The 17,326-nt window shown below is 42.3% G+C and overlaps 1 protein-coding gene across 1 annotated transcript in view; it reads left to right on the forward strand.

The window, feature by feature from the left end:
* Positions 1 to 553: 553 nt before the first annotated feature.
* LOC144592394 (A disintegrin and metalloproteinase with thrombospondin motifs 19-like) overlaps positions 554 to 17,326 on the forward strand; it is a 308,520-nt gene continuing 291,747 nt past the window's right edge. The window contains exons 1-2 of the mRNA XM_078396960.1: positions 554 to 830; positions 1,092 to 1,549. Coding sequence (XP_078253086.1) covers positions 767 to 830; positions 1,092 to 1,549 — 522 coding nt within the window. The 5' untranslated portion in view covers positions 554 to 766. The remainder of the gene's footprint in view (positions 831 to 1,091; positions 1,550 to 17,326) is intronic.

Consider the following 17,326-nt stretch of genomic DNA (forward strand, 5'->3'; position numbering starts at 1 on the left):
GACCTTACCTATAAAATTAAAACAAAACCTGACATGCCTCTAAATCTGTTGCAGTTTCTGCATCTATCCACATTTCACTTCAACACACCGCCATCCAATATATTTTCCCTTGTGTTTCTTTTTAATCTTGTTTTTTGCATATTGTGATAAAATCAAAAAATAGCCTAAAGTTGAAACTCAACCTCATTTTTGATCCACAGTGAACAAACTTATGCCCTTGGCTGAGGCGCACTGCATTTCATTGTTTAATAATGCATCAAAAATCAACCCCTGTGCCTTTTATAAGTGTTTTATATTTTTCCATCATAAATTGAAATGTTACATTTTATATAAATCATAAGCTTTGTTTGTCCACTCGCACATACGGAGCTCTGTGGGTTACTGTGACCAATCAGGGGGTGGGCTGCAGTTCGGTGGAAGCCCTCGGTGTGTTTGTGTGTGTGTGTGGTGAGGGCTCAGCTCCGCGGGACTCGAATTCATTCATTCGGAAACTCAAACCATGTGAGACCGAGCGAGCGAGAGAGAGAGAGAGAGAGAGAGCGACAGGCAGGCAGGCAGAGAGGCAGAGAGCAGCCGCCTCTCTCTGACTAGTACATTATACTACTATAAGAGCAGCCTTCCTCACGCTATAAAATACAGGGAACCTAGAAACAGCCAACGCCTCACCCTTCTCATTCTCAACCCAAAGAGGGGTCCTGTGTTGCTTTGCTGATTATTACAAGAATTAACTTTTATATTAAATACAGGGTACTGTGGGAATACAAGAATGCTGCAGAGTCTCATTGCCTCTATTTTGTATCTACTGTATTTCACGGATGCAGTAGTTTCAGGTACGGTAACTTTTTTTATTGAAGCATGCTTTGCATTCAGGCACGATTTTTTTTCTAAATTAAACACAAAATTCAGCGTTTTATCCCGCACATTTTGGGTTGAGGGAAATACGCTTCCAACCCAGGTATATTTGGCATTAAAATACAGTGGAATGTCCACAGGGCTCAAAATGTTAACAGTAGTCTTTCGAAATGAAATTTCATGAGCCTGAAAAGATTATTTTTGCACTAATTGTGATTTTTTTTTCTCCCTCTGCACAGGTCTCGATAATTTCCGAGAGGAATCTGAGATCGTGTTCCCGTCCGTGCTGCAGGAGGATGGACGAGCGTACCCTGTGCAGGGCAAGTCGGCAGCCGGCCCCACGTCCCGGGAGGTGCGCTCCATCTCCAACGGGGACGAGTACGAGTCGCAGGAGTTTTACCCGCGGGAGCTGCGAGCTCCCGGCCACCCGGCCGCCGGCGCCACCGTCACCGCCACCTCCTCCTCCTCGTCGTCTCCCCCGGGGCTGCAGCTGAAGATCCCGGCGTTTGGCAGAGAGCTCTACCTGAGCCTGACCAGGGACAGCCGCTTCCTATCCGGTAGCTTCGCCGTGCACAGCCGCCGGAGCCGGCACCACACGTCGGTGCGCTCCTACCGCGCCGAGCACGCCTGCTACTACAGCGGGTTCGTGCACAACGCCAGGGGCTCGCTCGCCTCTTTCAGCACCTGCGGTGGGCTGGTAAGTGCACAGCTGTCAAATACCACTGACACCCACTCGCCCGCCCGCCCGCTGCCGTTTCCACCTGCAATTCCGATGCATTTGGCGCAATATTTCAGTTCGGAAATAATGCAATCTTAATAATTTGCAGCAACACATCTGCTTCACCTTGGCGAGGTTGCAATCCGGGTCAATCTTTTTCTTTCCTGGGATAAGTTTGTTTAGTCCGCCCCCCTCCCATCCCATCCCATCTCACCCCCTCCCCATCCCATCCCATCCCAACCTTTGAATTGCATAGCTAAGTTTTAAGAGAAATGTATTTAAATGCTAGCATTTTATCAAATCCATTGTCCTTCACCAATTGTTTTCAAATACAAAATTGACAGTCGTCCTGATTCTGACATATAAAACCACCTTCCGTTTTAAAATTCCTTGTAAGACTCCTATTTATTACAACTGTGCGGGAATGCAGCCTTCCTGAATAACTTCAATCTGTTGAGCCAGGCAATGTCACACCCGCCGGCTTGGCGCTTCGGTGCAAAATTGGACCGGCAGGAGGCGCACCTGCACAGGGCTCAAGTGGTCCAATTGTTGGTGTTTGGAGTCGGGGCGTGATGCTCCCGTTGTACAGCCATCTCCAATGTTGCTTCAAGAATTGCAGTTCATCTCCAATGTTGCTTCAAGAATTGCAGTTCATCTCCAATGTTGCTTCAACAATTGCAGTTCATCTCCAATGTCGCTTCAAGAATTGCAGTTCATCTCCAATGTCGCTTCAAGAATTGCAGTTCATCTCCAATGTTGCCTCAAGAATTGCAGTTCATCTCCAATGTCGCTTCAAGAATTCTGCTGTTCAACGCTCAACCTCACACAGAAAGGTACCGGAATGACCGTTAAATCCGTGAGATCTGGATACATTGCCCAAGGTGAAACATTCGGAATCAGTGTGTCTCATATCGGACAGAATATTACACTTGAATTACGGCGCTGTGGCTTGAAAACATTTTGGCCTTTCGATAATGTTCTGCAGAAACAATGTTCCACTGCTTCCCAGCAGCATAGTACACCGTACACTGTTGAATGCATAGAGGAGTGGAGAATGTTCAATTTTGTGAATACGACTTCAGAATCAGAATCAGAATCAGAATAACCTTTATTGTCGTCCAAAATACTTGTTTCGTATTTTAACAATACTTGTTAACGGAATACTAAATTCCGTTACCCACAGTCCAACAATAAGAGCAATAAAAATAAGCAATAACACACACAATCACAAACCAACACAAAAAAAAGCATCGCTGAAGTGGACTTTGGTCAGAGGCATATTGTTTTAGAGACTTAAAAAAACAAAACAGTGAAGAAACATTTAATTATCTTACACATTATTTCTGTAATTAATTTTCCCTCGGGATTCCCTTTAAAAAAAATCTTTAAAAGTCTTTGTAACTTCCAAAAATTCTTGCTTTTCTTTGACCTTTTACTAGTCAGGATTTCATCACATTTAAAATCACAGAGTGGTAGGGGCCATAATGCACTTTGTCAACTTGTCCTCTCTACATCTTTTGAGGTGGTTTAGGTTGTTCTCCAACATGCTTTCACATTTGCCAATAGAGTGTGCCACGGTTTATTGCATCTTTTTAGATCTGAGTGTTTCAGAGTAGTTTTGATCACCGCATTACGGGTTCTGGTCACCTCTTTACAGGAAAGATGTGGAGACTGGAGAGGGAGCAGAACAGCTTTACCTGAATGCTGCCTCGATAAGAAGGTATTAGCCATAAAGAGAGAGATAGAAAACAAGCTAGGTTGGATAAATTTGTTTTCTCTTTGGTGATGGAGGCTGAGGGAGACCTGATAGAAGTGTATAAAATTGTGAGAGGCATAGGTAGGGTAAACAATCAAACCATTTTCCCAGGGTGGAAATGCCAAAGACTAGAGGGCATAGCTTTAAGGTGAGAGGAGCAAAGTTTAAAGAGATGTGTGGGATGTTTTCTGGACGGTGCCTGGAACGTACTGCCAGGGGAGGTGGTGGAAGCAGATATGATAGTAGCATTTAAGAGGCTTTTGGATAGGCGCATGGATATGCGGAGAATGGAGGGATATGGATCATAAGCAGGCAGAGATTAGTTTAATTTGACATCATGTTCAGCGCAGACATTGTTGGCCAAAGAGCATGTTCCTGTGCTGCTCTGTTCCATATTCTATGTTTCTAATATTTTCTGGATTTTGAACCAAAGTTTGAAAACATTGCTGTAGAAACTTTTCTGAGTGATGTGAGTGAGTGTCAAATACTTGAGGGATAACTTTGTGGTAAGGGGGGGAAAGTGTAAAGGAGATGTGTGGGTCATTTTTTTTTACACAGTGAGTAGTAGGTGCCTGGAGCTTGCAATCAGGGGAGGTGGTGGCAGCAGATATGATAGTGTTTTTTAAAGAGGCTTTTAGATAGACACATAGATATGCAGGGAATGGAGGGATATGGAGGCATATGGCCCATGTGCAAGCAAAAGGGAGTAGTTTAAGTTGGCATCATGTTTGACACAAACATTATGGGCTGACGGGCTTGTTCCTTTGTGACACTGTTCTATGTGGTTGTCTAAATGTCTTTTAAACATTGTGGTTATACCTGCTTCTACTGCTTCCTCTGGCAGCTACATGTAGGAGTCTTCATTATACGGCAGTGATCTGCTGCCAAGAACTCTTACCAAATTGAGTTGTAAGCCCACATCTTCTTATCTCTCTGCACCCAGAGGTAAACTCTTCATGTTTTCTATATGGAAACCCGTGTTAAAGCAAACAAGCTTCATGTCAGACTGAAGAATACACGCTTTGAAGATGCTTTTCAATGCCATCTCAGTTTTGATGATTGTGCATATTTTTAATGCACAATCATAGCATATTATTTGCCATTCTCTGCATGAAAGAAGATGCCACTCAGGACAATTTGAAATCTTTCTCCTCTCACTTTAAAGTCTCTAGTTTTAGATTCCCTCACCCTGAGAAAATACTGTGACTTAGTTTTGCCCCTCATGATTATATATAACTTCCTAAGGTCATCCTTCAATCTTCTATGCTCCAGAGAACAAAACCACAGCGCTTTATATCTCAATTTCAGTCCTGGTAACATCCTCATTTGTCTTTTCAGCACTCTTTCCAGCTTAATGACTTAATTACTGCAATACTGTTCCCTCAGCATTTTTTTTAGGGAGCAAACTGCAGCAGACGTGACCTAATCGAAGCTAACCCCATCAGACTTTACTGGACTTTATCTTGCACTAAAGGTTATACCCTCTATCCTGTATCTGTACACTGTGGATGGCTTAATTGTAATCATGTAGTCTTTGCACTGACTGCTTAGCATGCAACAAAAAAGTTTTTCACTGTACCTCGGTACATGTGTCAATAAATTAAACTAAACTCTCCGTTCTGGGGAGTTTGCTTGCTTGAGGAGATGGTGGAGGTCAAGCCCTCTTGCCACACCTTTGTTTGATGCAGCCATTGCTGATGTCAAACAGGGCCTTGCCTAAATGACTCTAGTGCATTTTCCACATACAATATGAGAATTGTAGACCATTGCACTTGCTGGAAGGCTTGAAGCTTGAAGCACAGCTATTTGCTGGTGCACTTCCAGGACTTTTCTTTGCAAAGGCTGAATTTCTGAAGATAGACACAAAATGCTGGAGTAACTCAGAGGGTCAACGTCTCTGGAGAAAAGGAATAGGCGACCAGACCATCTGAAGAAGGGTTCTGACCCAAAACATCACCTGTTCCTTTTCTCCAGAGATGCTGCCTGACCCACTGCGTTACTCCAGCATTTTGTGTCTATCTTCCACATAAACCAACCTTTGCAGTTCCTTCTTACACATACTGAATTTCTGAAGTTATCTTTCTGCGTTTTCACCATTGCACTGTTTTTATCTCCTGCTCATTCAGTGTGTGAGCTTTAACCTGTGCGGACATCCTTAAATTACCATCTGTCCCGCTCTGCTGGCTCTGTTTGAAAATGAAGCAGGTGAGGGACAGGTTGGTCTGGCTGGGCTGGTTTGGCTTGCTTTACACAGGGGGCTGATGCTACAGTGTGATCTGCAGATAAAAACAAGGAACAATGAATACGGTAAACCCTCGTTATAATGGACCATGGCGGGGGGGGGGGGAATGGTGTCCGTTATTGCCTATTGTCCACTATAACCAAGTAAGGAATTACCGATTAATATAATATCATTGTATAAGTAGTTGAAACAAAGAACTGCAGATGCTGATTAATACACAAAAGGTCACCAAGTGCTGGAGTAACTCATTGGGACTCCGCGGAGAACATAAATAGGTGAAGCTTAGGGTCGAGACCCTTGTTCAGACTCTAGGTTTGGAACTGTGCCTGGAATCCTGGTGAGTTGAGGTGAGGATCAGTGGAGTCATTGGTCGTGGTCGGCGGGCAGCCGGAATGCAGATAAGGTTCAGCGGTGGCAGCAGCAGGTGCCGCCTGGAAGCGGCAGAGGAAGCTGTGTGGGTCGGTGGCTTCTGACCTGGGAGCAGTCGGGGTTGGTGGTTCAGCCTGGGGTGGAGTCGGCAACCTGCCCTGGAAGTCATAAGATCATAAGGTCATAAGTGATTGGAGTAGAATTAGGCCATTCGGCCCATCGTCTACTCTGCCATTCAATCATGACTAATCTATCTCTCCCTCCTAACCCCATTCTTCTGCCTGCTCCCCATAACTTCTGACACCTGTACTAATCAAGAATCTATTTATCTCTGCCTTAAAAATATCCACTGACTTGGCTTGCACAGCTTTCTGTGGCAAAGAATTCCATCGATTCACTACACTCTGACTAAAGAAATTTCTCCTCATCTCCTTCGTAAAAGACTGTCCTTTAATTCTGAGGCTATGACCTCTCATCCTAGACTCTCCCACTAGTCGAAACATCCTCTCAACACCCACTCTTTCACTATTCTGTATGTTTCAATGAGGTCCTCCCACATTCTTCTAAACTCCAGTGAGTACAGGCCCAGTGCGGACAAACGCTCATCATAGGTTAACCTATTCATTCCTGGAGTTGGGAGACAGTGCGGGCTGGGTTGTCGTTGGCGTCGGCAGCCTGGACTGGTGGTGGAGGTCAGTAGGTCTGGCCTGAAAACAGCTGGGGAGGCTGTGCGGGCAGGCATTGATGTGTTAAAGCATATCAATACTGTGGTCATATTGGAATTACTCATAATACCATGATGACATGATGAAGAAAGGTCATAGGAACAAGTATTTGATGTGTTTAGCTTTAGTGATGTTCCAAGTGGCGCATAGCTGATTGTAAGAAAACATCCTAATATTTCGGCTTTTGGCTCATAATACTTACATTCTATTTAGGTTTAACCACTGAAAGCACTTTGGAATCGAGAATTAACTGTAGTAATTATTATATTTGAAGTTTTTTTTGTGCTTACAAATAACAGGGACAGTTCCAACAATAGAATTTATCGAAAGCAGTCATTCTTAATTTACAACAATGCTATGTATAACAATGTATTAGAAGTCATACCACGTCGTATACTCAGATTATAGGTTTACTTAAACTTGGATGCGTTGGATGCATGCCATGTCCCAAAACGGAACAATGAAATTCTTACTTGCAGCAGCACAACACATATGTAAACATAGTCTGGAAAACCCATAATAAACACAAAAAAAAGAAAAAAAGTTCAGTATATGTAAAATAAAGACAAATCAATAAACAATAATAGTGCAAAGTCAAAAATAATGCATATAAATCTATATAGTTCGGAGCCTATTTGGTGGTTGTAGTGTTTAATAGCCTGATGCTTATAGGGAATAAGCTGCTCCTGAACCTGGATGTTACAGTTTTCAGGCTCCTACACCTTCTTCTCAATAGGAATGAAGTGAGAGCATGCTAGGGTGGTGGTATGGAAGATCAGTTAATTAGTCATTATGCAGTTGGGTTAGTTCAACCAACAAAACATTCATTCGATCTCTTGGCCTCTGGCTTCATTGAACTCTCTGCTGAAAGCTGCATTTGACATCTTTGGAGTATCAAATGCAGGCACTGATAATCCCATGGATCACTTCTCCGCATGAGACACATAAACATCTGGTCTCGCATCTCGTTCTCTCGATGTTGCTTCAACGTAATTGTCTTCAGATCTGTGATTACAATTTATTATATATTCATGATCTCCATCTTCCTGATGTTACCTGTATACAGCGAACTGTTCATATCAAACTTCACAAAGAAAGTAATGACTCTGCTATTGCAGCAGTATATTTATACATTATATTCAGTGTATTGTGGATGGCAAGAATCTATCTGCAGTACACCTTTCATTGCTTGCATCTTAATTCTCTATCCTCTTTCTGCCTTGGCTTTTACACTCTCGCATCCTAATTCCTAGTCTGACCCCCAACAGAAACAATAACTTTTCTGTTCCCTACTGTGACTTTTGAAGTCCTAAGGTCATCTCCTCTGAATTTCCCTTTCTGGATCAAATCCAAGGATTTCAACTTTGCCGTGACTGTTTTCAGTCTGACTTTCCATTTGTGGCTTCATTTGTAAATCAACACTCACCGTGATACCTTGCATAAGATCTTAAGAGCCTTTGAACTGCCTTAACATTACAATGCAATCCTTTCTCGCTGAATGCATCTACCTGCTTGATCCAGACCATTCAGCAATTCTATAAACAACAGTAGTCTTGCGTAGACTGAGCTCTCCCTTGAACTCCTGTGGTCCTATCTTCCCCATCAGTGCCTTCTTTTTCTTTTTTTAAATTTTTTAATTTATTTATTTTAAAAAAATAATTTTTTATTTAAGTTTTAACAGAACTCATACGTTATACATTATACATTCCATAGTAAACAATAGTAAACCATAGTCACTAACTATAACTTCGATTATACACGTATTGTTCTGTATTTTCTCCCCTCCCCCCACCCCCCCGCCCCCCCACCCCTCAGTTAAAAAGAAGGAAAAAGAAAAAGCAGAAGAAAGAAAGAAAGAAAGAAACCTGGAGTCCCGAGGGGGTCACTTCCGAGTAATTTCTTTTAAAATTCTTGCTAGGTAACAAAGCAATCTTGAGTTTAAATACTTCCTATTCTTAATCCTAACTTTGCCATGAATGGGTTCCACACCTTCAAAAAGAAGTCATATCCATTTCTCAGATTATACGTTGCTTTTTCTAATGGGATACAACTCCGCATTTCTGCATGCCATCTTTCGAATCTTATTTCATTTTGTTCTTTCCATGTAACCGCGACACATTTTTTTGCTACTGCTAATGATATTTTGAGAAATCTTTCCTGATGTTTATCAAAACTTAGCTTTGGTGTTATTCCTTTTGTATCTCCTAGCAAAAACAACCTTGGATCCATTGGTATGATCTTATTCATCAATTGATCTAAGAACTTTTTTAGGTCTTGCCAAAAAGGAATTACCTTCTGACATGCCCATGTAGAGTGTATAAAAGTGCCCACGTCTTGGTTGCATCTAAAACACCTTTCAGTTAAGTTTAGTCTAAATTTATTTAATTTTTCCGGGGTTAAATATAGTTGCTGCAAAAAATTATACTGTACTAAGCTATACCTCACATTAATAGTATTTTTCATAATATCTAGACCCAGTCTTTCCCAACTTGGTTCATCAATAATAATATTAAGATCTGTTTCCCATCTTTGTCTTGCTTTATTAATTCCTATCTTTGGACTAGCTATCTGTAGTAGTTTACCTTACTTTAGCATCTTATCTTCTTTGTAAACTTGTAAGGGCATAGTAGTGGTCCGGAAACCTTTGTGAACTAGCTTACTTTTCACATTTTTGTTCACTTTTCTGTGAACTGCTTTCCATCAAGATTCAGGAATATTGGTATTGCTCTGAGATGGCCAAGTCACTGCCTTTGATGCGGGCTACTTATCGCACTGTTTTCCATTGGTCTCAGACTCAGAATATCCTTCCTTCTGGGACATCTCAACTATTTTAAATCTCCGACCAGCATGTTACTTTGCCTTATCTGCAAGTGCTTCTGTCATCTGTACCTTCTTCCCTAGTATTTAACTGCATTAATGACAATTAAAGGACACCCTCGTTATTCTCTGCTTCGTCATGTTAACATTGTCCATTGTCCATTGTCCATTGTATCCTCACTTCTGCATATATCATACAACCATTCACTGCCATGCTGTTTCACCTGAGGCCTTGATTTTTAAGAAGATAGGAACAGGCCCTTCGGCCTACCGTGTTTGTGCCAACCATGATGCCAATTTCAGCTGTGCATCTGCCTGCACGTGGTCTATATGCCTCAATTCCCTGCCTGTCCATGTGTCTGTCCAAAAGCATCTTAAACATTGTTATCTTGTCTGTTTCCACCACTTCAACTGACAGTGCACACAAGGCACCATCAAATCTACTGGAAAGAGACCATCTAACCTGGCCATGCCCCTCGGGCTGATCCTCAGCCTCTGGTCCTGCGGAGAAAATTATCCAAGTTTGTCCAACCTCTCTTTTAAGCTGAAGGTAGATACAAAATGCTGGAGTAACTCAGCGGGACAGGCAGCATCTCTGCTGAGAAGGAATGGGTGACTTTTCGGGTCGTGACCCTTCAGTCTGATGGGCCACGACCCTTCACCCATTCGTCACCCATTCCTTCTCTCCAGAGATGCTGCCTGTCCTGCTGAGTTACTCCAGCATTTTGTGTCTACCTTCGATTTAAACCAGCATCTGCACTTCTCTCCTTTAAGCTTTTACATTTGAATGCAGGCAACATACTGGTGAACCCCTTCTGCACCCTCTCCAAACCCCCTCCATCCTGTAATGCAGCAACCAGAATTGCACAAAATATTCTAAATGTGGCCTAATCTAAGTTTTATACAGCTTCAACATAGCTTCCTGACTTTAGAGTCAATGCCCCGACCGATGAAATCAAGGATGCTGTACGCTGCCTTAACTACTCTATCTACTTATACTGACTTTCAAGGAGCTATGCACTTTCACAACAAGATCTTTCTGTACAACAGTGGTCTTAAAGGTCCTGTTGTATACTTTGTCCTGATTTCTTTACTCTTACAGTTGACCTCCCGAAGTGCAACACCTCGCAGCTGTCTGGAATTGCATCTATTTTCTAGCCCCAGTACCAACCGGTCTCTAACCTGCTGATTCCTTTGACAACCTTCTTCTGTATCCACAACTCTGCCAATCTTTGCACTGTCTTCAAACCTACTAATCAGCTCACCTACATTTTTGTCCAAACCATTTGTATATATCACAGACAACAAGAGGTCACAATGCTGTTCCTTATATAACACCACTGATCACAAACCTCCAGCCAGAATAGCTACCCTGTACCACTATACGCTGCTTTGTGTGACAATAAATTTTTTGACTCCAATCTACCAAGGCTATGGATCTCTGGGTTCCTTAAACATCAGGATTAGACTACTGTGTGGGACCTTTTCAAAAGCTTTACTGAAGCCCATTGTTGGCGATTATCCTTAAATTTCCTTAATGAACTACTTCAGTGCTACAGCCAAATTGCCACCTTGCCTCTTCCAGGAACGCCTTTGCATTTGACTGCATGGTTCTCCTTTCAGCCCAAGGTTTACACTCAGACAGACTGTTGTGAAATTCCATTTGCAATAGTGTTAGTACCTAGGTCGCCATCTTGCTGATGTGCACAGATCCAACTCTAATCACTAAATCCTGCTTGTACTTTCTCTCATTATTCAAGGTAGTAATGTTGTAAGCAATGAAACAGAGTGTTCCACAATGAATTATTTGGAGCTGCAGCCTGTAACCCTGATGTGCCACTGGCTGCCAGCTGGAGGCTGCTTGGTGCCTTGCAAGCCCATCTCTTTGGTGTTCTGATGGGATACTGTTAGTTCACCCTGAAGCTATACTGCCTGATGGGTTATAGTTCATTCCCCCTATAACCCAGAAGGTCCCTAGAGCACATATACCCAATACGTATTTGCTCTGCTTTATTGAAACATGCTTGAGATATTTCAGATAGATACTCTGGGCTATAACAGATACGGTGGTACAGTGGAGCAGATGGTAGAGCTGCTGTGTCACAGTGCCAGAGACCTGGGTTGGATCCTGTCCTCAGGTGCTGTCTGTGTGGAGTTTGCACATTCTCCCTGTTACCATGTGGGTTTCCTCTGCGTGTCCTGGTTTCAAAGATATTCCAAAGATATGCTGGTTTGTAGGTTAATTGGCCCCTTTAAAATTGTTTCTCTTGTGTACGGTGTGGATGCGTGTGAGAAACCATAGAACTAGTGTGAACAGATGATCAATGATCGGCATTGACTTAGTTGGCTAAAGAGCTTTTTTCCATACTGTACCTCTAAACTAAACTGAATTAAACACTCTGCATTTACATTTTTATAGTTGCTTCCGTGAGAACGAAAGGGCTTCAAATGTACTGTACATATTGCACTCCATGGGTGGACAATAAATGTCATTCAGCATTTTCTTTTTGTCTCATCGTTGTCTAATTCTCCTGTGCGTATGGTACCTCAGCAACACTGTTCAACATCCTATCACTCATTTCTGATGTCAACAGAAACTGTCATCTTTACAGGTAGTCACCATCAAGGACTTTCCCCATCAAGGCAGGTGAGGCACTGGACCATGTTGAATGAGCATTTTGAGGCTGGGTAATGGGGATAATATCTTTTTGCAAGAATGCTTATCTCTTGCATCACACAATAGTTATTTTGTAGCCTTCCTGTAATTTTAACTCGTATGGTTACCTGCTGAACTGTCCATGGACTGCTAAAGTATTCACATGATTTGGTCGTGTAGAAGACAGGCTGCCATTACCATTTCTGTGGGCTTATTCCCTGGTTGCACCTTCGATCTGAGCAAGGAGGAAAAACGTCCTCATGTTTTTTTACGCACCATCTCCATGATAATAGTTATTCTATATATAAATGTTAAATCCCCCATGTTAAATAGTTTTACTTGAGTTGTCTCATTTTCCAGTGCCTGCCTTCGCAATCCTGAAATTCCCAAACCCGTGCCTTTCTCCTGATTATGTATGCTTCAGTCTTTGCTTCTAGTCCCTGGTTTGCATGCCAAATCTGTGGCACTTGATAATCACTGATAGTGCCAGATTAAAATGCCCTTTCAAGGTTTCTATGATCTCTTCCTGTGTGACCTCACTACAAGTTCATGGTCTTAATAGACTCACCAACCTTTCATATTCCTCCATCCCTTCCACCAGCAGCCAATATTCACTTCTTCAGTATCTGTTTTTGCACTCTCACAGAACTCGGGGATATAGAAACATATCCAGTTTTTCTATAAGCTGGGTAAATGGCTGAAAACTCACTTCCATATCTGCTATGTCCACTAGCCACCATCTTTACTGTTCATCATGGGAAGTCTCCTACTCTATTTTCTTGCACTGGATCATTCTCCATCAGCTCCCTTGATTAGTAGTATCTCGAACTTGATACCCATGTGGTGTTTGTCGACTATTTGTTAAGGCAAGTTGCAGAGCTACAGTGCATTCAGAAAGTATTCATTCAGACCCCTTCACTTTTTCCACATTTTGTTACATTACAGCCTTAGTTTAAAATGGAGTAAATTCATTTTTTTAAATCATCAATCTACACACAATACCCCAGAATAAAAAAGTGAAAACAGGTGTTTAGAAATTTTTGCAAAGTAATTGAAAAGAAATAACTGAAATATCACATTTACATAAGTATTCAGACCCTTTACTCAGAACTTTGTTGAGGCACCTTTGGCAGCGATTACAGCCTCAAGTCTTCTTGGGTATGACGCTGCAAGCCTGGCACACCTGTATTTGGGTAATTTCTCCCATTCTTCTCTGCAGATCCTCTCACACTCTGTCAGGTTGGATGGGGAGCGTCGATGCACAGCTATTTTCAGGTCTTTCCAGAGATGTTTGATCCGGTTCAAGTCTGGGCTCTGGCTGGGCCACTCAAGGACATTCACAGACTTGTCACGAAGCCACTCCTGCGTTGTCTTGGCTGTGTGCTTAGGGTTGTTGTCCTGTTGGAAGGTGAACCTTCGCCCCAGTCTAAGGTCCAGAACGCTCTGAAGCAGGTTTACATCAAGGATCTCTCTGTACTTTGCTCTGTTCATCTTTCCCTCAATCCTGACTAGTCTCCCAGTTCCTGCCGCTGAAAAACATCCCCACAGCATGATGCTGCCACCACCATGCTTCACCGTATGTATGGTATTGGCCAGGTGATGAGCAGTGCCGCTTGGCATTCAGGCCAAAGAGTTCAAACTTGGTTTAATTGGACCAGAGAATCTTGTTTCTCATGGTCTGAGAGTCCTTTAGGTGCCTTTAGGCAAACTCCAAATGGGCTGTCATGTGCCTTTTACTGAGGAGTGGCTTCTGTCTGGCCACTCTACCATAAAGACCTGATTGGTGGAGTGCTGCAGATATAGTTGTCTTTCTGGAAGGTTCTCCCATCTTCACAGAGGAACTCTGGAGGTCTGTCAGAGTGACCATCGGGTTCTTGGTCACCTCCCTGACCAAGGCCTTATCCCCCAATTGCTCAGTTTGGCCAGGTGGCCAGCTCTTTGAAGAGTCCTGGTGGTTCCAAAGTTCTTCCATTTAAGAATGACCGAGGCCACTGTGCTCTTCGGGACCTGCAATGTTGCATAAATTGTTTTATACCCTTCCCCAGATCTGTGTCGAGACACAACCCTGTCTCGGAGGTCCAGATAATTCCTTCGTCTTCATGGCTTGGTTATATAGACAGGTGTGTGCCTTTCCAAATCATGTCCAATCGATTTAATTTGCCATTGATGGACTCCAATCAAGTTGTAGAAACATCTCAAGGATAATCAATGGAAACAGGATGAACATAAGCTCAATTTTGAGTGTCATAGCAAAGGGTCTGAACACATGTAAATGTGATATTTCAGTTATTTATTTTTAATTTCTTTGCAAAAATTTCTAAACACCTGTTTTCGCTTCTTCATTCTGGGGTATTAGGTGTAGATTGATGATAAAAAAAATGTATTTAATCCATTTTAAAATAAGGCTGTAATGTAACAAAATGTGGAAAAAGTGAGCGGGTCTGAATACTTTCTGAATGCACTTTAAACCTAACAGCAGAACATTCTTTTTTAAAGGCAGTAACTGCCAACCGACAGCAGTCTCTGGTACAACAATGTGTCAAGAGTCACTTCACATCTTGAAGGCATGCTTCACACATGCATACACTGCAGTGATGATAAAGAATGGTCTCGTACACAGGTCCTTTCATAAATTGTTCTGCCATTCAGTCCTACACACATTACTGTTTCATGTTACAGTTTGATAGACTGACCACTAGTTAGTAAGACACCTGTTGCAATTTAATGTGTCGAATTTAGAATTGTAGAAGGTTGAGCCACTTCCTTTAATCCATTGTTAAAAGTAATTTCAATATTTTGCTTTACGTTTCCAATGCAATATATCCTGAAATATATTACGAAAATGAAGTATTACAAAAATGAATGGCTAAACATCGGCTCAAGTGCAATAGGAATAATCCATAGTAAAGAAAATCTAATCTTCAATGTTCCTCAATGAATTTAAACATTCCAGTCTTAAAGGCTCCTAAAGAAGCCAAGTTTTAGTTTTACTTGTTAACTGGCTTGTAATTCACAGAATGAAGATTATATGATTATTTACTAAAGCTTTGATTTTGGGACTGGGACTGGGACTTGTTTGATGTTGTAAAACTGACAGAATTGAGCTATACCACCAGCTCTGTATAATTTGTTGAACAGAGCCAAACAAGCTCTGAGAATATGCTGGTCCATAAAGTCCTGTTTTATTTACTTTACAGTGATTATGAGATAATGTAATATCAACACAAATGGTTCTTTAAAAGTAATCCTTTTTTAATATCTTGTATTTTCAGCCTTGTTTATGAAATAGTAACTGTTGCAATAAGCAAATGATTATGGGCAAGGCTGTGGTCTGATACTGATCTTATTAAGATGGACTTAATCTTAATTAAGTGTTAATTGAGCAATTGTTGGTGTTCCATTCGAATCAAGAGGCTTACTATTGGATCAGCCATGATTAATAATGGAAGTCCACTTGTTATATGGTTGAACTCATATTATGACCTTTGGGAACTGCCTCAGTGCCTCTGCCTTCATGAGTGTGACCCTTAATTCCCCACTCCCAACCCTTCAGGCTAAAACTAACCGTGTTAATTGTTGAAGCAGCCTAGTCTTATGCCTCTGTTTAGTAAACTGCACTGGGATGCCTGTGGTAAGGTCGAATTTGCCTTCCTGAGGAAGACAAATGGTTTGGTGGTCTCCATTGCAAATGGATTTAAGTATTGAAGCAAAGATTTCATGCTATTGCTGGAATTTAGTGTGCATTTTTAGTTGCCTTAACTGAAGGCAGTTATTCTTGCCACAGTGGGAACACAACAAAAAATTACTGGTGTGATTTGTGGGACAGTAGGTCTGATGTACAGGGAGAAATTTGGTCAGTTGGTCCTTCGTTCACTGGCACATTGAAAAGAAGAGAGGGCCTGATAGAACACCATGGAATTCTAACTGGCCAGACAGATGAGATACAGAGAGCATACCCCCGTTTCTTTGGGAGTGCAGGCTTCGGTTATGGGCCATGACTTTTAGAACTGACTGACATCAGGTGAGGTTTTTTCACAAAGTGGGTAGTGAATCTGCAGGTGATGAGACCAAGTCAATGTATAAACTCGAGAAGAAGTTAGATCTATCTCTACATGCTGACGTGATCAATGGGTATGGGGATAGGGATGAACAGGTTCCTGAAGTGGAAGTCTTCAGCTACAATGGCATTGAATGGAGGAGCCAACTCCTGATCTTGTGTGATTTTCGGGGCGGCACAGTGGAGTAACTCAGCGGGTTGGGTAACATTTCTGGAGAACATGGGTAGGTGATGTTTGGGGTTGGGTCCCTTCTACAGACTGATTGAGGGGGTGGGGAAGGAGCAAAGAAAGCTGGAAGAGTGGAGGGACAAGATGAAGCCAGACAAATAATATGGGTATAAAGTTGAGGGGAAGTTTTGATAGGCAGATGGTTGGACAAAGGCCAGAGAAAGCCAAAGACAGAAGGTGTGAGACAAAAGGATTAAATAGTTGCGAATTATGAAATTAATGAAAATGTAGGTGGAAAGGGAGGGGGACAGGATAAATAAATGTGGGTCCAGGTGGAGAATAGGAGAGAGAGAGAGAGGGGAACGGCGGTGGAAGAATGGGGAAGGGGGCACTTGTTACCTAAAATTGGATAATTCAATTCAATGTTCATTCCATTGGGTTGTAAGCTGCCCTAGTGGACTATGAGGTGCTGCTCCTCCAGTTTACATGTGGTCGCTCTCTGGCAATGAAGGAGGCCCAGGACAGAAAGGTCAGTATGGGAATGGGATGAAAAGTTAAGTTGATTAGCAACTGGGAGATCTGGTAGGCCTTGGGAGACCTGTTCCTAGTGTGTGTAGGATAGTGTTAGTGTGAGGGGAGCGCCGCTCGGTGTGGACTCGATGGGCCGAAAGGACTGTTTCCACGCTGTATCTCTAAAGTAAACTAAACTAAACTCTGACCTAAGATAGCAATAGACATCTTGTTTAGGTCATAGGGCCCTGTTGTCCATTCTAATAATAAGCTTTTGTCCAAGGCAGGCATCTGGATTCTGGCTATTAGGCTAGTTTTAATATGGGGATCGTTGCAACATCAAAGGTAATGGAATTTTAAAGCTGTCGATAAATAGTGAGATGATAATGCCCCAGCCCACTCCACTCTTGCATTCTATGATGGCCAAATTTGGCCCTTGATATAAGCAACTCCCT

Source organism: Rhinoraja longicauda, chromosome 3 (genome assembly GCF_053455715.1).
Source record: "Rhinoraja longicauda isolate Sanriku21f chromosome 3, sRhiLon1.1, whole genome shotgun sequence".
Lineage (NCBI taxonomy): Eukaryota > Metazoa > Chordata > Chondrichthyes > Rajiformes > Arhynchobatidae > Rhinoraja > Rhinoraja longicauda.